Source organism: Chiloscyllium plagiosum, chromosome 8 (assembly GCF_004010195.1).
Source record: "Chiloscyllium plagiosum isolate BGI_BamShark_2017 chromosome 8, ASM401019v2, whole genome shotgun sequence".
Classification (NCBI taxonomy): Eukaryota; Metazoa; Chordata; class Chondrichthyes; order Orectolobiformes; family Hemiscylliidae; genus Chiloscyllium; species Chiloscyllium plagiosum.
Window position 1 is genome coordinate 87,890,906 of NC_057717.1, and position 23,707 is coordinate 87,914,612.

Here is a 23,707-nt window from a genome sequence, read left to right on the forward strand (position 1 = left end):
GAAATCATCATAATTAAAATCATCTTTTGGTGTGAAAACGTTGCAATAAAATGACAGAGAATCATCTTTACACATTTTAAGCTTGAACCTTTCTTCTGCTCTCCCTCTCTACCCCATGGAATAAAGGCTTTCAGTCTGGTGTAGATGGACAAAACCAGGTGGAAGGAGAGTCAAACAGGTTTCACAAAATTATAAAAGTCATTTGGCAGACCTTGAGCCAGAGAGAGAGGGCAGAATTCGCAACACAAACACATATTCAACCGAGAGTAAGAGCTGTTCAAGTGGAGGGATACAAGAGACTTGCCAAGAGACCTCTCTTTCGTTAAAACTTTGTCGAGAGTATCACAGCTGACCTTATTCTGTCCTCAGCTAAAGTCTTGACATGGAGTTAAATTCCATGGATTGATTACTTGGGGTTTTGAAAAATGGGAACAAAAGGCATCCTAATCAGCTATTCCCCAAAGGGTACCATTGGGTAAATTCCAATTCTGGGCCTTTGTGGCACGGTGGTAAGTCCCTATCTCTGAGCTGAAACATCGAAGTTCAAATCTCACTGTCCCAGGGATATGTCAGTTGATTAAAAATACCTAAACTCCAATTCTTCATGTAATGCTGGTGAATCTTTTCACCATGTCCCACCCCCCTCGATAGGGATGACTCTTCGGGAGTCCTACCTCCCACTGCCCCATGCCAGAGTCACTGTATGTCCATTTGCGGGTGTCTGTAGGTGGGGATGAGAGAGTGTGTAATCGCATGCATGCGAGTGAACGTGAACATAGAACATAGAAGAATACAGTGCAGTACAGGCCCTTCGGCCCTCGATGTTGCGCCGATCCAAGCCCACCTAACCTACACTAGCCCACATGAAGTCGTCTGCATGTGTGTGAATGTGTGTGTGATTGTCTGTGTACATGCCGTTAAGTGTCTGTGAAACTAACCACTGATTGTCAGTAGAGCAGTCAATTGCAGGCAAACATGATCCTCTTCCTTTACCGAACACACACATACACCCCCCTCCCCCCAATATGGGCTGCTGGATAGAAATGAGGAGGAGCAGCTCCAGTTACAGCTCTGCTCCTTGCTGGTCAAAAGGCAATCACTCCAACAGGATGTTTTGGAAGTGAGCACTCACAGTGACCAGGTGTCACATAACAGCAAGTCTAGCTTTGCTAATGATTTCAACTCAAAATGCCCTGAAGGAAAAACATAATGCAATATATGGGTATGTAAAGCACAGAAACACACAATTCTGACTTTTAGATTCAATGCACATACATTCCCAAAAAGTAAAAACAGACCCAATATCTTTCCTTGATTTTAGTTTAGCAAAAACAGACTAGCAGCTGGAACTGAGCTATGCTTACAGAGGAGACTTTGTGGTTTGAATGCCTCATTTTATCCTTGAGCAATGTCATAATTTCAAGGGGAAGTTGAACATGGAGAGGCTTCAAGTGTTGCCAAATACCTGAGCTGAAAGTCAGCCTCCTTCCACCATAGCAGACTCTTTGGGACATTTTCCATTTGTTGCTGATCTTACATGAGAAATGGGGTGGGGGAGGTGGTGATGAATAGAGAATTCCTGGAGAAAATCACTAATAAGAACTGAAAACGAGTCATCCTGGACTCAAAACGGGAACTTGGTTTTGCTTTCCAGAGATACTGCTAGACCTGCTGAGTTTCTCCAGAGTTTACTGTGTTTGTTTTAGATTTTCAGCATCCACAGAATTTTGCTTTTATTTTAAGAGGAGACAGGATGCAAGGAAACCTAATCCCTTTTCCTTGCTGAACTGAGCGTAAAGACTCTGCTGAGTTTTATATCTCACTGGTTGAGGTATCAGGGGAGAATTCAATGCTGCATACATGTGTAAACCAAGGAGTGGAAAACACGTGGGGTCTGCATTACACAAGGGAAAAATCTATACAGCCAACGTCAGAACGAGCTCTTCTCAAAATCCTGAGATCTTTACAACATAATGGCAGAAAATACAATGGGATAGAATCCAATCACGCATTCACCGTACTACTCACATGAAACACAAAATAAATAGAAATGATCTATTAGAGCTTTTTAAGTTTTTTTTAAAATAAAACATTATTCATGCAAGAGCCACATAATAAGCAATTTGCTACCATTTGAGTTTGTTTATATCCATGTGTAACAGCCCCATTTTATTCAGCTCGTGCTGAACACAATGGGTTGTCTCTCCAGGTGGCAACAGTGATCAGGCTCCGTTGCAAGTTTGACATTGGGAAGAAGCCCATCCTCTCCCCAACATCGCCAGCCGCCCCCACCCAACCAATCCATCAGGGTCTATCGGTTATTGCCAAGGGTAAGCAGCAAGGGTAACTGTGGGGTAAGCAGCAGGGCAACTGCTGGGTAAATGCTGAGTAACTGCTGGATAAACAGCAGGGTAACTGCGGGGTAAACAGCAGGGTAACTGCGGGGTAAGCAGCAAGGGTAACTGCGGGGTAAACAGCAGGGCAACTGCTGGGTAAATGCTGAGTAACTGCTGGGTAAGCAGCAGGGTAACTGCGGGGTAAACAGCAGGGTAACTGTGGGGTAAACAGCAGGGTAACTGCGGGGTAAACAGCAGGGTAACTGCTGGGTAAGCAGCAGGGTAACTGTGGGGTAAACAGCAGGGTAACTGCGGGGTAAACAGCAGGATAACTGTGGGGTAAACAGCAGGGTAACTGTGGAGTAACTGCGGGGTAACTGTGGGGTAAACAGCAGGGTAACTGTGGAGTAACTGCGGGGTAACTGCTGGTCAATTAAATCTGGAGATTAGTGGAGAGAGTAGCCTTGTGTGTGTGTGTGTGGGTGACCTCGTGACTACCATTGTCTTGAGTGAAACAGAACGATTTGAATGGTGCCCAGTCATAAGCACTTGAGACAGAGAGGAAGTGCAAACAACAGAGAGAGATAAGAGAACAAGGAAGTTGATGAGATGGGGCTTGGAGTAAAAACATGGAGGTAGGGAGTAAATCTAAGCCAAGGCAGTGAGGTGAGAGAGAGCATTCCTGTCACCAACTGCAGCATTAGGTTGTGCTAATCCACTGGCAATGGGCAGCAACCTGGTGATATCTTGGATTAAAGCTGTAGCACCACATATCTGATCCATCTGTTAAAAAGTGGTAAGGCTGGGCAACCCTATTAAAACAGAAACCTCATTGTCCCAAATCTAGGATCTAATCAACTCGACAGTCAGCCTGATCACTCTGGTATTGTATCATGACCTTCCAACATGGAGTCTAACAAACACTGCTTCAATAATACAGAAAGGAAAAAGTCTTATTTATACCTGGTATTTTACAAATCAATATCTCTACTGTCTGACATGTAAAATGAGATTGGCCTATACCATAAAACACACTAAACACCCTGCAGTGATCTCACTACTTGCAACAAGAGAAATACTGGACTTTTCCCAACATAACACATACCATAATAAGCCCTAAACACTATCATGCAATTGATATACTGTGAATATCTATATCCTATTTCTCTGACCAATCTATTCTATGTAATGATCACTTTGGCTGACTCTGTGTGATATGCATGCAATGTATAAGCCAACAGTGTGCACTCTGCAGTCAGAAGTTAACTGCAGAGATTATAATAAAAAACATTTATTCTAAATTAAAGCATAAAAAAATAAAAATGCAATAAAACTGCATTTTTTTTTGTTTTGAAGACATCCAACCAACCAAAAGATTGAACAATTCTGATTGATTTATTTCTTATCCTTGGGGTTTTGAACTGGGGCTCCACACCAAGTCCACTGCAGTGTGTCTGGGAGGAGCAGAGAAACTGGCTTTGAGAACTACACACACAATAAACCAAGGCACTATGTGTACGTGCATGTGTGTGTGTGTGTGTGTGTGTGTGTGGGGGGGGTGTGTGTGTGTATATATGTGTGTGTGTGTGTGTGCGTACGTGCATGTGTGTGTGTGTGTGTGTACGTGTGTGTGTGTACGTGTGTGTGTGCGCGCATGGAGGGTGTTGTGAGTGCAATAGAAACAGAGTTTCAACTCTCGAAAGGGAGAAGGAGAGGTGTACAGCAATAAGGAGCAGAGGGTATGTTGATCTGAGGAGCAGCACTGGAAAGATATTGTGAGGAGATTACTTGCTTGGATCTTTCAAAGGATCAATGCAGGCATGATGGGTCAAATCACCTCCCTGAAGGGTGCCAGGTCGTATTTTGTTGACCCGAACATATTACCGCATAAGTTCTTTTTTGGAAGTTGACCATTGTGTGTGTGTACGTGCATGTGTGTGTGTGTGTGTGGGTGTGTGTGTGTGTGTGTTTGAGAGAGGATATGTGCTCAAACAGTTAAATAAAGGCAAAATACCGACTAACAAGCTGTGCAGGCAGCAGCTGTTCACCCAGATGGGCACTCCAGCCAGGACTGAGCTGAAATAACATTAACTTGTCAAAAGCTAAGTCAAACTGGCAAGGTATGTGTCCTGCACTCACATGACACTGCTCAGTGGGTTTTAGATGGTGGGAGTAAAAGCTTTTTCAGAACACGTTTCTTGAATTCAAGAGTGAGTGTCAGCAAATCAGCCCAACACTTCCCCCTCTTGCTCCCCACCTTTCCCCAGCCCTCCACCACTGTCCAGTCCAACCCAGGCTGCCTTCAACCCCACAGAGTAGTGGTTTTCAAACAAGGACCAAGATTAATGTTAATTTAGCAAGCTTTACCACCTAATTCAGGGACAAGTTGAATCCTTCCACTCTGCTGATCAAAGGGAAATCGAGAGACGGGAAACAAAACGAGGCCATTTCGCACCTCGGCTCTATTCTGCCATTTAACTGGTCCCATGGCTGACTTTCAGCTTAGCTCAGGCTTTGCTCCACATCCCAAACCAAACAAAACTCCTTTGATCTAAACCTTGAAAGTTCCAAACGACCTCCAGTGTTCAGTCTTTTCCAAATGTATACCACCCATTCTGATTTTTGTTCCAACAGACAAAGGTCTAATCTGTGCAATCACCTGGTTTCACTCCCTCACTGTCGACTTCATGTAAACACTGTGGTTGCAATATCCACCAGTCATGAACATCATCATTTATCTTCACCAATCTGAAGGGGGCTGAGTGTGTGTGTGTGCCCACAAACAAAACATATTCAGAGTGAAGATTTCAAATTAAACTTAAACAGTAGCAGAGTGCGAATCAGTCCTCCACTCTCAAACAGCTCTCAAAGCCATCACCATTACATGTGGCCAGCATAAAAGAGGTTAGCAGTCAGAAACACATTGTAAGCATCATCGTCTTCGCCTGGGGAGTGCACTGCGGTGTATTAAATGCACATGCACACTAACTACAATGTGTCATATTCCTACACAAGTGCATCGTGTGCATGTGCACTATTACAGAAAGCACTTTTTCAAATCAACATCAAAGCTTTGCAGCATCTCAGGAATAGTAAAATGCTCTGAGTTTCTAGCTGGTCATAGTTCCCTTTATACATACATACATATATATATATATATTTTAAAAAATGGTAGAGATTGCAGTAAGGTCAAAGCTTCTATCCTGTAATTATATTCTCTTTGGTTTTGTTTTCAAACTGCTTATCCTATTAGGTGTAAATTATAACCTCCTCTAAGTTGCCCTGTAAATGTTTCATAGATCGTTTATTGTAAAGCACCTTGAACCACAGGAGCCAGTTAATGCAGCATTTGTAAGTGGCTAATTGTCTGCAGACTTTAGATGCTGGAAATATTCATCCTGTCAGCTGCTATTCATGAGGGAGGGTTTGAGACAGGAATACTGAAGTGGGGGGTGGAAGGGTGCCTGAACTGCACTCCATGGGTAAATGAGTTTCCCTTACTCCTACCTATTTGAACTGACACCCCTTTGTCAAACAGATCTCACCAATTTGGAGATGGGGTGGACAAAGTTAAAAATCACACAACACCAGCTTATAGTCCAACAGGTTTAACTGGAAGCACACGAGCTTTCGGAGCGACGCCCCACTATCACCTGAAGGAGCGTCACTCTGAAAGCTAGTGTGCTTCTAATTAAACCTGTTGGACTATAACCTGGTTTTGAGTGATTTTTAAAATCTCACCAATGTATTATAACTGTGGATTTAGGAAGCAGATGTCAGGTGGGGTGGGGTGGAGTGGGGAAGCTGAATTTTTGAAAACAGATTTTTAATTCAAGACTGCTCTGTGCAAGTTAGTTTGAGGGGAAGACAGCAATATCAATAAAAACTACATTGCCACGATATTTCCTCCAGTTACCCTCTTCAGTACGTTTGTCTCTGCTCTCAGACCTTCCCACTTCCCCATACTCTCTCACATACCTTTTCCCTTATACTTCAAACTGCAGCACACTGTAACTGTTACAGTCCATAGGAAAACAAGAGGGCTGCACCATTTCGGTGTGGACTGAACTGAACCTTTACTGGAACAATCCAACATGAGAACCACCTTCGTACACAGAGCCCTAACCACAGCAGTGTTGCGAAATGGTTATCCTTTTACATCCAGCCTACAAATCAGCTGGTCCAAAAGGTCGTGTCTGCTCTCTGCTGCTCACATCCTCTGTTTCACCAGACAGAGTTCAATAAACAACTGTGAACATTAACCTTACATTTACTGAAACATTTATAGGCTTCACCTTTCTAGAGAACTCAAATCACAGCACAATTCAGAACATAGAATTCAAGGCAGGAGTCAGCCATTTGATTCCTCTCGTCATGGTCTCAAATCCACTTTCCTGTCTACCCCACGTAATCCTTGGCCAGCAAATTGCACATCCCATCTCATGGATGAGAGAATTCTGTACACCCGTAGTCCAACCCCGTTACACATATCATTTGTTACGACTCACGTGCACTTGTGTAACTTACGATCGAATCCTCACCTCAAAGGGAGGAAAGAAACATCCGGAAAAGCCCGCTGCGTGGATACAGCACATCAGACGGATTATCGAGGCTATGATGTAAGCTGCTACCAGGTGCCACCTGAACTTCCTGTATTCAGCAATGGGAGCTGCACAGACAATGTGTTTCCCTCTGAGCATGGTCATATCACATGATTTCTGCTTTTGTTTCAAAGTTATTTGCATATTTTGAAATTTTCATATCCATCAATTCTCCTAAGTGTCCTGCCATTCACTGTATACTTTCCTCTTGCATTTGACCTCCCATAATACATCAGCTCACATTATACTCAATCTGCCATTTCTCCACCCAACATTCTAACTGAACCATATCCTCCTGTATTCCCTGATCAGCTTCTTCACTATCCACACCACCAATTTTTGTTTCATCAGTAAACTTACTGATCAAGACCCCCTACAATTTCATATATGTTACAAAATACAGAGATCCCAGCATTATTCCTTGTGGAACACCACTGGACACATACCTCCAGTCAGAAAAACACCCCTCTCCAACTTCCCTCTGCCTAGCCAATTGCTCAAGGCATTCTGACCACAGTCAGTCTCAACTCTTGACATCTGATCTCCAGTTTCCACACCAATAAACTTGCTGTATATCTGAAACCACTAAATGAACTTCAAGAGAAAATGCTGGAAAATCTCAGCAGGTCTGGCAGCATCTGTAAGGAGAGAAAAGAGCTGACGTTTCGAGTCTAACTGACCCTTTGTCAGACCCAAAGCTTTGACAAAGGGTCAGTTAGACTCGAAACGTCAGTTCTTTTCTCTCCTTACAGATGCTGCCAGACCTGCTGAGATTTTCCAGCATTCTCTCTTTTGGTTTCAGATTCCAGCCTCCACAGTAATTTGCTTTTACTACATGAACTTTGCTGTTGGTAAATTCCATATATTGTAGCTGAAAGTGGACTGAAGAAGCACTTTTTATATGACACTAAGGACAAAAAAAATTACAACAGAAAAAAAAACAGGTATCATAGAATCCCTAATGTGCGGCAGAAGCAGGCTATTTAGCCCATTGAGACCATACCAACCCTCCAGAGAGCAGACCACCCAGTCCCACATCCCCTATGCTATCCCTGTAACCCTACATTTAACATGGCTAATCCAGCTAGGCAGTACATCTCTGAACACTATGGGCAATTTAGCATGGCAAATCCATCCTAACCTGTACACCTTTGGACTGTGGGAGGAAACCAGAGCACCTGGAGCAAACCCACGTGGACACTGGGAGAAAGTGCAAACTCCACAGGACAGTCGCCCGAGCTGGGATTGAACCTGGGTCCCTGGCGCTGTGAGGCAGCAGTGCTAACCACTGAGCCACCGTGCGACCCCTTAAACTTGCTGCAACTTATTCTTTGCTCTTATTTGCTCCCAGGAATAAATCTGAATTGGTAGAAGTATTTCTAGAGTATTTCTTCAGCTTACCTTGCAACATAACCCATACAAGTAATCTAGAAAGGGTAAATAGACATGTAGTTTGCGTAGCCCAGAGAATATTGGCTTCCAAAAGATACCATTATCACAGTCACAGCCACCACTCTTCACGTTTAAACATTCTTTAAATTCACTTCCTGTCCCCTGTTACTTACTGCTTTCCCTCAGCCCTCTTTCCAAGGCCTAAGCAAATCCTCAACCCAGTCAAACTCTAACCCCATTTATCAATGGGATGCACAGACTCTTGCTCCTTCCAAATTACAGTCAAGGTGAAGTTAAACTTGGATTTGTCAGCTTCCCCAAATCTAGGTGGGGTGAAGGGATGGTGGTGGAGGAAGGAGGGAGGGTGGGTGAGCGTTGAAAGAGGAATTACATGTTCCAGTTACAAGGCACCAGGGTTAAGTAGGCATTGTTCCAATGCTATAACCTCTAATTCCTTTCTCCTCAAATATATGTACATAAATAAAAATTATGAGCCAGTGCACATGAGAAACTGATTCAGAACTGATAATGATGAGTCAATGTAATTAATCAAGACATTCTATAGCATTGCACTGTCACTGCGAATACTTCCCCACCAGGAAATCCGCACCTCTCACACTCTCTGACCACCTCCACTAGTTCATCCTGATGTGTCAAGGCCACTTTGGGAAAGGATACACTCAGAGCAAAATAATTTTAAAAATCCAACAGACATCATTTTACACAAATCTTCAAAGTCACAACTTGCAATTTGGATAATTTCAATGTTAAAGATTCAGATAAATGATTTGACTGGTTTGATATTGCAACCAACTGAAACTCGTTTACGGGAAGTACTTCAGTATGATGTGGTTTCAATGTGCCAGAACCGATCAAGGAACAGGCAATTTAATGCCCAGAACATCAAATTTGCAAAACGCAATAACAATGCTGGGTGAAATCAGTTATTTAGTATCCAGTACTTAATTGTCCCTGCAGCAGCAGTGCTCAAAGGAACAACTACGTGTGATAGGTACAAACCCTCACTTGCCCTACACCTTCTGTTTCAGCTTGTTTCAAAACTGACTGAATGAAATCGGAAACCAGGTGACAGCCGGTTAACCTGCAGGGAGTTTCTCACCAAACCAGGTGACAGTCGGTTAACCTGCAGGGAATTTCTCACCAAACCGGGTGACAGCCGGTTAACCTGCAGGGAGTTTCTCACCAAACCAGGTGACAGTCGGTTAACCTGCAGGGAATTTCTCACCAAACCAGGCAGCAGTGAGAAGGCAGCAGCCGGGCCCTGGTCTGACAGCTCTGCAGAGCTTTTCAGTGACAGCTGCAACTTTTCAAACAGCAAACCATCACCTCAGCTAGCACTGGAAACAAAGGAGGAAGGTACAGGCTCTTCGGCCCACCAGGCTGCACCAACACAGGCCTTTCTAAACTAAAAACCTAATGCCTCTATGTGGTGTGTATCCTCTAATCCTTGCTTATTCATGTATCTGTCAAGATGCCTCTTAAATGTTGCTATTGCATTTGCCTCCACCACTTCCTCTGACAGTGCGTTCCATGCACTTACCATCCTCGGTGTGTTAAAAAAAAACAGCCTTTCACATCTCCTTTAAACTTACCCCTTTTAACTTCAAACAACGCCTCGCTGTCATTGACATTTCTTCCCTGGGGATAAAGATTCTGACTCCCCATTCTATAGTTTTCTATCAGGTTGGCCCTCATCCTTTGATGTTCAAGTGAAAACAAACCAAGTTTGTCGAATCTCTCCAAACCAGGCAACATGCTGTTTCTATACCCTCTCCAAAGCCTTCACATCCTTCTGGTAGTGTGGCGACCAGAACTGTACACAATATTCCAAATGTGGCCTAACTAAAATTCTCCACAGCTGCAATAGTTAGGAACCAAAAGGAAACAAATAATCAGCTGTAGTGCATCCTGGCAGTGAGTATGTTAGAAACAAGTTCAGAGAAATCAGAGGTTTATCAGGATTCACAATCATTCCCCCATTTGCTCCCAGATTTTAAAAGAAAACAAATCCCCCACTGAGCTTGACATTGGGTTGCTTTCAGCAACATGAGGCAAACCAGTGGCAACTGGGAGACACTGGCACAATACCCAAATTACACTGGCACCCGTACGCACAGCATCAACTATGCAGAGCTTGGAAAAAATATATAAATTGCCAGCACATTGGCGATGTGAGGCTGCAGCAGCGCTGACAGTTTACCCAATCTCTTCATTTGCCCGTGGACGCTGTTTCCGAAATGTTTGATAGTCTGACATTTATAACCCAGTCAGCGAACCCCAGTGTTGGCACTGGGCGTGCACAATCACACACTGCATCAAAACAACTAACAAGAAGAAAAAAATACCCAAGCAAAATGGTTTGGTATATTCTGCCAGACTTTCACTGAGAAGAGCCTCTCAGTTATGAACCCTTTCCAAAAAGGCTGAAAAGTCATTGTTTGAAATAAAATAAAGCAGCAGTTTCTCATGCGTTTGAAACACACTAAACTATCATAATAACACAGGTGCCTGCACACTAATACATCGAGAGTTCACATCAGCTCCACTTTCAACTTTCATATTTAATAAATTAGGTAAAATCCTTTGCTTTCCTTGATCACAGTGCATAACCCGGTAATATTTAAACACTATATAAAGTTGCAATTCCTCTGCAGCGTGCAATGACCATGTATCCTGTGAGGAGAGGTTAAAGGGGAAGGGCAGCACGTCAGCTTTTCACAGTAGCAATGAGATTAAACCTCAGTCCAAGATGTGGCACGTACCACCTTTCCTTGCTCTTCAAAGCACAACAACCCACACTCTCCTGAGTCAATTGAAAAGATCACAACACTAGACAGAAAGACCATGGATAGGCTAAGTACAATTCATTGGTCTCAGGAGCTTTGTCTTGATGGCATGGCTGTTGGCGGTGACTTGCCGGTTCCACTCCCCCCTCCTGTCCCCTGCATGTCCATTTGTTGCTCTGCTGGCTACCTGGAGAAGATGGGGAGGTGTTGCTGGCTGAGGATGCTGCTTGTTCGTGGAGATTCAGTCTTTGCCATGACTTCTTTAAACCACGAAGCCACGTCCACTTCTAATGTCTCGTAACGTTTAATGAAATTGTGTTCCTGCAGCAATACAAGAAGAGGTTGTTCAAGTCACCCAGGCAAGTAGCAAAGGGAGTCTGAGAATACACAAAAGCATACACTTCTTCACTCATGCAAGTGCCCAGCATGGATAACAGCCCTGGAAAACTCCCATTGCACTTCTATTCGCCCGAGGGAATGAAACCACATTTGTGGTTCAACCAAGATCTTGCATCCGTGCAACATGAACCACTGAAATCAAGAACACAGTTTGCCTTAAGCTCAGATCTCATCTCAGTGACATCTCGAAAGATTTGCTTCTAATATTCTCCTGTTTACAGCTCATTTTCTTTCTCAATCACCACCTGAAACGTGTTTAGCGATACTAAGCAAGGTAGGAATGCAAGTTGTGAGGAGGACACCAAGAGATTGTAAAAAAGATAAGGACAGGTTAAGAGTGTTAACAGATGGCAATTGAAGCTTAACGCATGAAACGTTGAGACGATTCACTTTGGTCGGAAGAAGAGGAAAATGAGAAACTTTTAAACACTGATGTTCAGAGAGGTGTGAGCATACTCATCCAAGGACAACAATAAGCTAATATACAGGCACATTGAGCAATAGGAAACATATGGCAGGTTGGGGAATTCAGGCACAAGCATAAGAAAATCTTCCAACGTATGTAAGGATTTTGTTGAGACCACACTTGGAGTAAGGTGTGTAGGTTTGGACTCTATAATCAGAGTGAGATATACGTGCATTGATAGCAAAACTCCTGGGTTGAGAGAGCTGCCTCTGAGTGAGGGGCTTAGTAAATTGAGACTACACCCTTTGGAGGTTAGAACACTGAGAGGCAATCTCATCCTAACATCCGTGATTCTGAAGGGGCTTGACAAGAGTAATGTTAAGAGGTTTTTGTGTTATTCCTGGCTAGAGGAACTTGAAATACAGGACACACGGTCTCAATGGTTAATAGTTTTGGGCAGAAATGAGGGAACATTTCTTCACTGGCAGCGTTGATACCACTGGAATTCTCATTCCCTGAGGGATGTGGATACTCTTACACCAGTACATTTGTGGCTGAGGTAGACAGATATTTGGGCTGGATTTTCAAAGTGCAACCTGGAAGGAGTTTGGGCCCAAATCCATGCCTCAGGTAATGACTTGGAGTTTGCTGCCACAAAGATGGGGGAAGCAAGATGATTAATGATTTCAGAGGAAGTTGGATGGGCATGTGAAGGAAACAATTTTACAGGCTTACGGGACGAGAATGAAGGAATGCGACTTCATGAATTACTCTACAGAGAGCTGGCACACACTCAACAAACGGAATGGCTTCATGTACCATACGCTTGAGAACGCAAAGACAAAAACTCCATTTCCTGCTCTCCATCCCTCTTGCAAAATTCCCCAATTATAGAACAACGAACAATTCCAAACTAAGGTTTTAGAAGTTCCCAGAGCTTCTCTGGGGTCACTGATGATCAATCAGGTCCTTAAATTTCAGTGAGTTCTCTAAATAACATTTCTTTTACTATATCATAGAAATTACAGTACAGAAGGAGGCCATTTGACCCATTGTGTCTGTTCCAGCTCACAAAGCAGCTCCCCAGCCGGACCCATTCTCCAGCCTGAAAATAATAATTTCCACTATCCATTTTACTCTCATCACTGGGGGTTATACAACCTCAAAATCTACCTTGAAAATTCAGCAAGTTCATTACTTAATAAACCTGCCCTTCTTACATATGGACTCTCATAGTGACCCAACAACACTGAATATCCTCTCCCAGTCAGAATGCCTACAAAAATACTGTCTTTTATGTTTTAACTGTTTTTCTCTTGTATTCGCATCGTCTTTCAACTTCAGTTTTCCTCTTTTCCATACATCTGTTCTAACTTTCTAAATTAATAGCTCTGAGAATGCATTTTTAAAAATTTCGAATATGCCCAAATCATTCAGCCAGAGGTTTCTAGCTGACAGCACCACTTTTACCCCCACCTTCTTGGAACATATTCTGTTTGTATCCTCTCCTCCTCCTCCTCCTTTTTAAATATCTCCCCTTGGTTAATCTAATCGCTCACTACCAATGTTTTGTTGAATGCAGGAAACGTGGTCTTTCACCTTCTTCCTCATTAAACATCCATGTCTTTGTATTTTTTAAAACCCACCCTTACACCTAAGTTAGTTACACTGAGATCGCAGAAATGTGACCCACTTCGATGACCATAGTATCCAGAATCGGAACAAATGGTATTCCTTCCCTTGTTAGAGTGGAAACAAGCAAATTGGGCAAATTGTGGCTGTTAAAATGCAGAACTAATCAAAGGGCACTTACTGCTCACCATTTCCCCTTAACCTTGTACACTGAGTGTTTGGAGCTGGATCAATCTCAATTCAATCCAGAATATTTCCCATCACAAACAAGTGGTGGGAAAGGGACACTTGGGCAGCTTTAATTAAACACCAGCAGTCCTTATTCAACTATAACACAGAGTACTTACAAGCAACTTATTGTATTTTGGTCTCTTCCTGTGATCCTTTGTAAGGCTAATAGGAGAAGAAAAGAGAGGTATGTCAGAAGATAATTTAAAATTAAACACACAATTCATGCTGCTGAGCCCTTATGCCCGGGCAAATCCAAATCCTGCAAAGATTGGGGTGAGTCTTGGTCTGTTGGAATGGAAATGCTCTCCTGCTGAACGTACTCCTGGTGGGCTTGGTCAAAGGGAACAGATGCCCAGGTGCTGGTGACCTCAGGATATCTTGGCAGCAATATGTCAGAGTGGAAAAATGTGCAATTATGTCAAACAGGTCTGAGGTCACTGACCTAAAAAAAGGTGAACTCATTTTGTGGCTGTGCCCTTAGTGCCTGACCTGTGGAGTATTTGCAGTCTTTACTGTGTTAGCTTTAGATCACAATATTTGCAGTATTCTGCTCTTTAGTTTGCGAAAGTGAGTTCGGGCTGAAGGAGACGAACCAGGAAGAGGAGTTTTGCTTTGTTGAATGTTGGGACAGCAGTGCATCCTCAAAGACAGACAAAGAGATGTGCTGTTGGATACAGTCCACCAGTTACTGGTACACACCGTCGACATACCCATTGTTATATTGGCCCTTGTTTTTGGGTTTGACAGCAGCACCGTGCTAGTGGAGAATACCTCCCACCTTATTCCTGCACAGCAGCAGTGAGAAGTGGCTGTTACCTTTCCCGGGTAGTCTGAGAGCTTTTCACAGCTGTATGTGTGGCCTTAGGCTCGTTCGTGAATTTGCAAACAGCCATACAGAATGGAAACAGACCCTTCAGTGCAACCAGTCCACACAGATGATGTTCCCAAACCAAGCCCGGTGCCTGGCACATATCCCTCTGAACCATTCTTGTTCATAAACTGATTGACATATCATTGTGGTCGGCATGGACTAGTTTGGGCTAAAGGGTCTCTACGATTCAGTGCTGTAACTGGACCAGCATCCACCACTTCATCAGGCAGCTCATTCCACACATGAGCCACTGTCTGTGTAAAACACAAGTTGCCTCTCATATGTGCTTTTCAAATCTTTCTCCTCTCACCTTAAAAATATGCCCCCTAGTTTTGAACTCCCCAACCTAAGGGAAAATATCTTTGCTATTCACCTTATCTGCATCCCTCGTGATTTTATAAACCTCTATAAGGTCACTCCTCAATCTTCTATGCTGCAATGAAAAGTCCTAGCCGATAATTGTAACTCAAACTCTTCATTCCCAGCCCCATCATGGTAAATCTTTTCTGAATCCTGTCCAGTTTAATAATGTCCTTCCTATAACAGGATGACCAGGCTATCCCACCTGCTATACTCAAAGGTGTGAGCAATGAAGGCAAGAACTCTAATCAGCTTAACTAACTTGTCGAATTTCATAGAATGATGTACCTGAACCCCTCGGTCTCTCTGCTCTATAACACTACCCAGGGCCCTATCATTAATTGTGTAAGTCTTGCCCTTGTTTGGTTTACCAAAATACCACACTTCTCACTTATCCAAATGAACCTCCATCTGCCACTCCTCCGCCCACTGACCTAATTGATCATGATCCCTCGGTAATCTTAGATAGCCTTCTTCACTGCCCACTGTGCCTTCAATTTTGGTACCTGCTATATTCTCATCCAAATCATTTATATAAATGACAAATAACAATGGACCCAGGACTGAGGCCTGTGGAACTCTGCTGGAACTCTCCACAAACCACCTGTATAACTGATCTAATAAAAATGATCTGATTGGATCAGCCACTATCCCACACGGACAGCTTCCAAGCTTGCACACTGATTACATGCCTCAGGCTGCATTTGACATTCATACAGGTCCAAGACTAGTCAAGGTGGGTTTACCGCAGCCTGTAGCAGAGAACCCACTAATGGACTTCCTAACCAGCACATTGAGGAAAGGGAGTGCCTTTCAAACATCTTGGTATTTTTGCAATTCTGCCCTCACAATGAAGAATTGACAGCATGTTTCTTTTAATAGCAATTTTGTATTTCACTTAGTGGAACATTTAGACTTAATAGCATTATGTGGTAATGCAACTACTCACTGAGTCCTCTGTTGGATATATTAGCCTTGCACTAACTGCCAGTGTCCCAGTTTCCTGTTGTGTTATTCTGACATATTGTACAATCAAGGGGACTTTCAATGTAGATGGGAAACCAAGCCACTAAAACAAACGAAGAGGGCTCTTCATTGCAAAGACACATGGTGAACGTATCTAGAAATCTGCCAAAGCTTCTCTAGCACTTACAAGCTTTAGTAAGTAACCATGGTAAATGAGATCTACTTTTCTCATACACATTCAGTGAACCTCCAGCAAATCAGAATTTGAGATTAGATTAGATTAGGTTCCCTACAGTGTGGAAACAGGCCCTTCAGACCCACAAGTCCACACCGACCCTCCAAAGAGTATCCCACGCAGACCCACCTCCCTCTGACTAATGTACCTAACACTACGGGCAATTTCCCATGGCCAATTCACACTAACCTGCACACCTTTGGATTGTGGGAGGAAACCAGAGCACCCGGAGGAAACCCACACAGACGCAGGGAGAATGTACAAACTCCACACAGACAGTATCGAACCTGGGTCCCTGGTGCTGTGAGGCAGCAGTGCTAACCACTGAGCCACCGTGCCGCCCCAAAATGGGGTTTTAAACCAATTAGATCCCTCACTCAAACATGACAATTTCAATGTCATATGATAACTAAGTCCAATACAATCCAGAACACTATCTTGAAACAGTCCTTAGGCAATGTTCAAGGCAGAATAAAAGGTCGACAGAACTGCTGGGTTCAGCTACTGGGCCAATTAACCAATATACTCGCTGCTAGAATATCCAGGAAGGTCAGTGTGACAAACAATTTCTGTAATCATAAATACATCTTTATTGTTACAGACTATGTGGAAACCATTTTTATTAAAACGCACAATCAGATTACTAAGGAATAAGTTGTCAGGCCTTTTTGAGACATCCTTACTCTTACTATCCATTCCAGCTTACTGTCCACCCGAGCCACTACATCGACAGCGTTTCTCATTTTTAACGATATTTGTCGCAGTCCATGGAACAAAGAGAGAACTCTACAACAATAGTTTTTTTAAAAATCCTGTAACAGGGCTTTGTGCACTTCTAGTGAAACAAACCTCTTTGAGTGAAATCTTCAGTGAGAAAGATCCGAGCAAGTGAACCTCAGGAACAAACACGCAGCACTAGTTTCGACAATATCGGCTATTTTGCCGTGCCTTCCTCATCATACTTCAGCTTTGAAGGAAAGACAATGACAAACGTTTCCAGCAGTATGATATACTTACCTCTGTGGCCCTTCGGGGTTGGATGTGAAGACGGGATCACAACAGTGGCACTGAGGTGGGAGATGGCGAAGGTTTTGCAAGGCAGTAAACACGATAGAGTTCAAGGAGTGGCTGAGCAAGCAAGCTCAAAAAGAGAGTAGTAAGGGACTTTGGAGAAGACTTTGTGCAGAGGGAAATATGGAAGGATGCGATTTGGGGGAGGAAGAGGTTTTGGTAGGACAAGGCGGCTGTAAATTCAGAGAGCAGATGAAATTGAAAGGAGACAGAAACTGTGATGGATGAGGATTCATTGAGTACTGAGGCTGAGTGAGGGAAGGATAGAAGTTATCTCAAGGAGAACGTCAGGAGGGAGCAATAAACAATGAGGGTTTTGAAGTTGAGGTCATTGACAAAGTATGACGTGAGGTTCTCAAAGAAAGAACTTTTCCTAAACTAGTACTTCCAAAGAAATAGCCACTGTAGGCCTTGCACTGGTCTCTGTCAATGTTCCAGCCTCTGCATTGACGACACATCTTCCCAAAAAAGGAGAGATGGCAGCTGATTATTTGAAAATGAACTCAGCCCATCGTTATAGGCTCTCTGCTTCCAATTTCCACTGACAAAGCACCCAGATTACTCTGGTACATTGTTTGGGCTACAAAAACAACACAGTACACCAGAGCTCACCCTCGAAATCTTTGATGACTGGTTCAACTCCAGCTTGAGGAAGTGCGCATCTTTTCAGTTTCAGATCTAGGTTAACATCTGATGACCAAGTACCACATTGCGATCTGAGGGAATTTGCAGCATGCAAAATATACTCCCATGACTATAAAGGAGACTACACTACAAAGTAATTAATTAGCTGTAAACTACTTCAGTGCAGCTAAATGTGAGGTGATGCACTTTGGGAAGAATAACAGGAAGGCAGAGTACTGCGTCAATGGAAAGATTTTTGGTCGTGTGGATGTGCAGAGGGATCTTGGAGTTCATGTACATAGATCCCTGAAAGTTGCCACCCAGTTAATAGTGCTGTTAAGGCGACATATGGTGTGTTAGGTTTCATTCGTAGAGGGATTGAGTTCCGGAGCCGCAATATCATGCTGCAAATATACAAAACACTAGTGCAGCCGCACTTGGAATATTGTGTACAGTTCTGGTCCCCATATTTTGGGAAGGATGCGGAAGCATTGGAAAAGGTGCAGAGGAGATTTATCAGGATGTTGCCTGGTCTGGAGGGAAGGTCTTATGAGGAAAAGCTGAGAGACTTGGGTCTGTTCTCATTGGAAAGAAGAAGGCTAAGAGGGGATTTGATAGAGACATACAAGATGATCAGAGGATTAGATAGGGTAGACAGTGAAAGTCTTTTTCCTAGGACGATGATGTCAGCGTGTACGAGGGGGCATAACTACAAATTGAGGGGTGATAGATTTAAGACAGATGTCAGAGGCAGGTTCTTTACTCAGAGAGTGGTAAGGGCGTGGAACATCCTACCTGCTAATGTAGTTAACTCAGCCACATTAGGGAGATTTAAACAATCCTTAGAAAAGCATATGGATGATTTTGGGATAGTGTAGGGGGACGAGCTGAGAATAGTTCACAAGTCGGCGCAACATCGAGGGTCGAAGGGCCTGTTCTGCGCTGTATTGTTCTATGTTCTATATACTTTGAGACTTTGCTTCCTCTTTTACGTACGAAGGCCCACTGCTCTGGGGGTTGGTGAACTCAGTTGCCTGGTCAGCAGGTTTGCAATGCAGCATGTTGTTAACAGTGTGGGTTTAATCCCTGCACTGGCTGAGATGACCAGGAAAGACACGCTTTCTTCACCTCAGCCAGCGTCTGAGGTGTTGTGGCCCTTTACGTGAAGACGCCAACAGACTCCTCTTCCTAAAGAGGCAGCAACCTTATGGTCCTCTCACACTGTGTGACTTGACCTTTCCTTATGCTAACTGAAACATAGGCATGGTTCACTCCATTAGAATCAGGGAAATATATAGAAACATTCAGTTCTTTTAATAGACATTATCATTCAAACGATTATTTGTTTGAGATATATTTCTACCAGATACTATCCCCATGTTTTACTCACCAATCTTTTACAAATGATTGAAAGTCCATTGAGAAGCCCATACTTTGAGGGAGCAGAGGAGGATCTTCCTGCAGCACCTTTGTTAAAACCTCAAAGTCCGTTTTGCAGTTTTTATATGGAAACTGCCCCGTGGCGAGTTCAACCTGTCGACAGTCAGAGTGTTGGGTTACAGGCCAATGGCACAGAAATTTATTCAAAGTCTCAACTCTCAGCTCAATCAGCAGCACAGGAATAGGACTTACAACACTTAAAATATTACAATTCAAATGCAAATTAAACTGTACAAAGCTGATCTAAGCAAATAGTGACAGCGAAGACAAGTGCCAAATAGTGACCGTGTCAGGGCAGTTAGTGGGAACGTTAGTGACTGTGTCAGTGCGGTTAGTGGGGACATTAGTGAACGTGTCAGTGTGGTTAGTGGGGACATTAGTGACCGTGTCAGTGTGGTTAGTGGGGACATTAGTGACCGTGTCAGCGTGGTCAGCGTGAACATTAGTGACCGTGTCAGTGTGGTTAGTGCGAACATTAGTGACTGTGTCAGTGCGGTTAGTGTGAACATTAGTGACTGTGTCAGTGTGGTCAGTGTGAACATTAGTGACTGTGTGAGTGTGGTCAGTGAGAACATTAGTGACTGTGTCAGTGTGGTTAGCGTGAACATTAGTGACTGTGTCAGTGTGGTTAATGTGAACATGAGTGACTGTGTCAGTGCGGTTAGCGGGAACATTAGTGACTGTGTAAGTGTGGTTAGTGTGAACATGAGTGACTGTGTCAGTGCGGTTAGCGGGAACATAAGTGACTGTATCAGTGTGGTTAGCGTGAACATTAGTGACTGTGTCAGTGCGGTTAGTGTGAACATGAGTGACTGTGTCAGTGTGTTTAGTGTGAACATGAGTGACTGTGTCAGTGTGTTTAGGGAGAACATTAGTGACTGTGTATCACTGTGTCAGTGTGCTTAGGGGGAACATTAGTGACTGTGTATCATTGTGTCAGTGTGTTCAGGGAGAACGTTAGCGACTGTGTATCATTGTGTCAGCGTGTTTAGGGAGAAAATTAGTGACTGTGTATCACTGTGTCAGTGTGTTTAGGGTGAACATTAGTGACTGTGTATCACTGTGTCAGTGTGTTTAGGGTGATCATTAGTGACAGTGTATCACTGTGTCAGTGTGTTTAGGGAGAACATTAGTGACAGTTTATCATTGTGTCAATGTGTTTAGGGAGACCATTAGTGACTGTGTATCACTGTGCCAGTGTGTTTAGGGTGAACATTAATGACTGTGTATCACTGTGTCAGTGTGTTTAGGGTGAACATTAGTGACTGTGTATCACTGTGTCAGTGTGTTCAGGGAGAACATTAGTGATTGTGTATCACTGTGTCAGTGTGTTCAGGGAGAGCATTAGTGACTGTGTATCACTGTGTCAGTGTGTTTAGGGTGAACATTAGTGACTGTGTATCACTGTGTCAGTGTGTTTAAGGAAAACATTAGTGACTGTGTATCACTGTGTCAGTGTGTTTAGGGTGAACATTAGTGACTGTGTATCAGTGTGTCAGTGGGTTTAGGGAGAACATTAGAGACTGTGTATCACTGTGTCAGTGTGTTTACGGTGAACATTAGTGACTGTGTATCACTGTGTCAGTGTGTTTAGGGTGAACATGAGTGACTGTGTATCACTGTGTAGGTGTGTTTAGGGAGAACATTAGTGACTGTGTATCATTGTTTCAGTGTGTTTAGGGAGAACATTAGTGACTGTGTACCACTGTGTCAGTGTGTTTAGGGAGAACATTAGTGACTGTGTATCATTGTGTCAGTGTGTTTAGGGTGAACATTAGTGACTGAGTGTCACTGAGTCAGTGTGTTTAGGGTGAACATTAGTGACTGTGTATCACTGTGTCAGTGTGTTTAGGGTGAACATTGGTGACTGTGCATCAATGTGTCAGTGCGTTTAGGGAGAGCATTAGTGACTGTGTATCACTGTGCCAGTGTGTTTAGGGAGAATATTAGTGACGGTGTATCACTGTGTCAGTGTGTTTAGGGTGAACATTAGTGACTGTGTATCACTGTGTCAGTGTGTTTAGGGAGAACATTAGTGACTGTGTATCACTGTGTCAGTGTGTTTATGGTGAACATTAGTGACTGGGTATCACTGTGTCAGTGTGTTTAGGGAGAACATTAGTGACTGTGTATCACTGTGTCAGTGTGTTTAGGGTTAACATTAGTGACTGTATATCACTGTGTCAGTGTGTTTATGGTGAACATTAGTGACTGGGTATCACTGTGTCAGTGTGTTGAGGGAGAACATTAGTGACTGTGTATCATTGTTTCAGTGTGTTTAGGGTGAACATTAGTGACTGAGTGTCACTGTGTCAGTATGTTTAGGGTGAACATTAGTGACTGTGTATCACTGTGTCAGTGTGTTTAGGGTGAAAATTAGTGACTGTGTATCACTGTGTCAGTGTGTTTAAGGTGAACATTGGTAACTGTGTATCACTGTGTCAGTGTATTTAGGGAGAACATTAGTGACTGTGTATCATTGTGTCAGTGTGTTTAGGGTGAACATTAGTGACGGTGTATCACTGTGTCAGTGTGTTCAGGGTGAACATTAGTGACGGTGTATCACTGTGTCAGTGTGTTTAGGGTGAACTTTAGTGACTGTGTATCACGGTGTCAGTGTGTTCAGGGAGAACATTAGTGACTGTGTATCACTGTGTCAGTGTGTTTAGGGTGAACATTAGTGACTGTGTATCACTGTGTCAGTGCGGTTAGTGGGGACATTAGTGAACGTGTCAGTGTGGTCAGCGTGAACATTAGTGACCGCGACAGTGCGGTTCGTGGGGACATTAGTGACCGTGTCAGTGTGGTTAGTGGGGACATTAGTGACCGTGTCAGCGTGGTCAGCGTGAACATTAGTGACCATGTCAGTGTGCTTAGTGCGAACATTAGTGACTGTGTCAGTGCGGTTAGTGTGAACATTAGTGACTGTGTCAGTGTGGTCAGTGTGAACATTAGTGACTGTGTGAGTGTGGTCAGTGAGAACATTAGTGTCTGTGTCAGTGTGGTTAGCGTGAACATGAGTGACTGTGTCAGTGTGGTTAATGTGAACATGAGTGACTGTGTCAGTGCGGTTAGTGTGAACATTAGTGACTGTGTCAGTATGGTCAGCGTGAACATTAGTGTTTGTGTCACTGTGGTTAGTGCGAACATTAGTGACTGAGACAGTGTGGTTAGCGTGATCATTAGTGACTGTGTCAGTGCGGTTAGCGTGAACATTAGTGACTGTGTCACTGTGGTTAGCGTGAACATTAGAGTCGGTGTCACTGTCGTTAGCGTGAACATTAGTGACTGTCAGTGCGGTTAGTGGGAACGTTAGTGACTGTGTCAGTGCGGTCAGTGTGAACATTAGTGTCTGTGTCACTGTGGTCAGCGTGAACATTAGTGAATGTGTCAGTGTGGTTAGTGTGAACATGAGTGACTGTGTATCACTGTGTCAGTGTGTTTAGGGAGAACATTAGTGACTGTGTATCTCTGTGTCAGTGTGTTTACGGTGAACATTAGTGACTGTGTATCACTGTGTCAGCGTGTTTAGGGTGAACATGAGTCACTGTGCATCACTGTGTCAGTGTGTTTCGGGTGAACATTAGTGACTGTGTATCACTGTGTCAGTGTGTTTAGGGAGAACATTAGTGACGGTGTATCACTGTGTCAGTGTGTTTAGGGTGAACATTAGTGACTGTATATCACTGTGTCAGTGTGTTTAGGGAGAATATTAGTGACTGTGCATCACTGTGTCAGTGTTTTTAGGGTGAACATTAGTGACTGTGTATCACTGTGTCAGCGTGTTTACGGACAGCATTAGTGACTGTGTGTCACTGTGTCAGTGTGTTTCGGGAGAGCATTAGTGACTGTGTGTTACTGTGTCAGTGTGTTTTGGGAGAACATTAGTGACTGTGTATCACTGTGTCAGTGTGTTTAGGGTGAACATGAGTGACTGTGTATCACTGTGTAGGTGTGTTTAGGGAGAACATTAGTGACTGTGTATCAGTGTGTCAGTGTGTTAAGGGTGAACATTAGTGACTGTGTATCATTGTGTCAGTGTGTTTAGGGTGAACATTAGTGACTGTGTATCACTGTGTCAGTGCGTTCAGGGAGAACATGAGTTACTGTGTATCACTGTGTCAGTGTGTTTAGGGAGAGCATTAGTGACTGTGTATCACTGTGTCAGTGTGTTTAGGGAGAGCATTAGTGACTGTGTATCACTGTGTCAGTGTGTTTAGGGAGAGCATTAGTGACTGTGTATCACTGTGTCAGTGTGTTTAGGGAGAGCATTAGTGACTGTGTATCACTGTGTCAGTGTGTTTAGGGAGAGCATTAGTGACTGTGTATCACTGTG

At 43.5% G+C, this 23,707-nt stretch overlaps 1 protein-coding gene across 1 annotated transcript in view; it reads right to left on the reverse strand.

The window, feature by feature from the left end:
- Window positions 1–8,167: 8,167 nt before the first annotated feature.
- Window positions 8,168–23,707, reverse strand: part of map2k7 (mitogen-activated protein kinase kinase 7) — a 61,327-nt gene continuing 45,787 nt past the window's right edge. The window contains exons 9-11 of the mRNA XM_043694684.1: window positions 19,322–19,464; window positions 13,921–13,966; window positions 8,168–11,457 (exon numbers count right to left, since the gene is read on the reverse strand). Of these exons, the coding sequence (XP_043550619.1) occupies window positions 11,320–11,457; window positions 13,921–13,966; window positions 19,322–19,464 (327 nt within the window). The 3' untranslated portion in view covers window positions 8,168–11,319. The remainder of the gene's footprint in view (window positions 11,458–13,920; window positions 13,967–19,321; window positions 19,465–23,707) is intronic.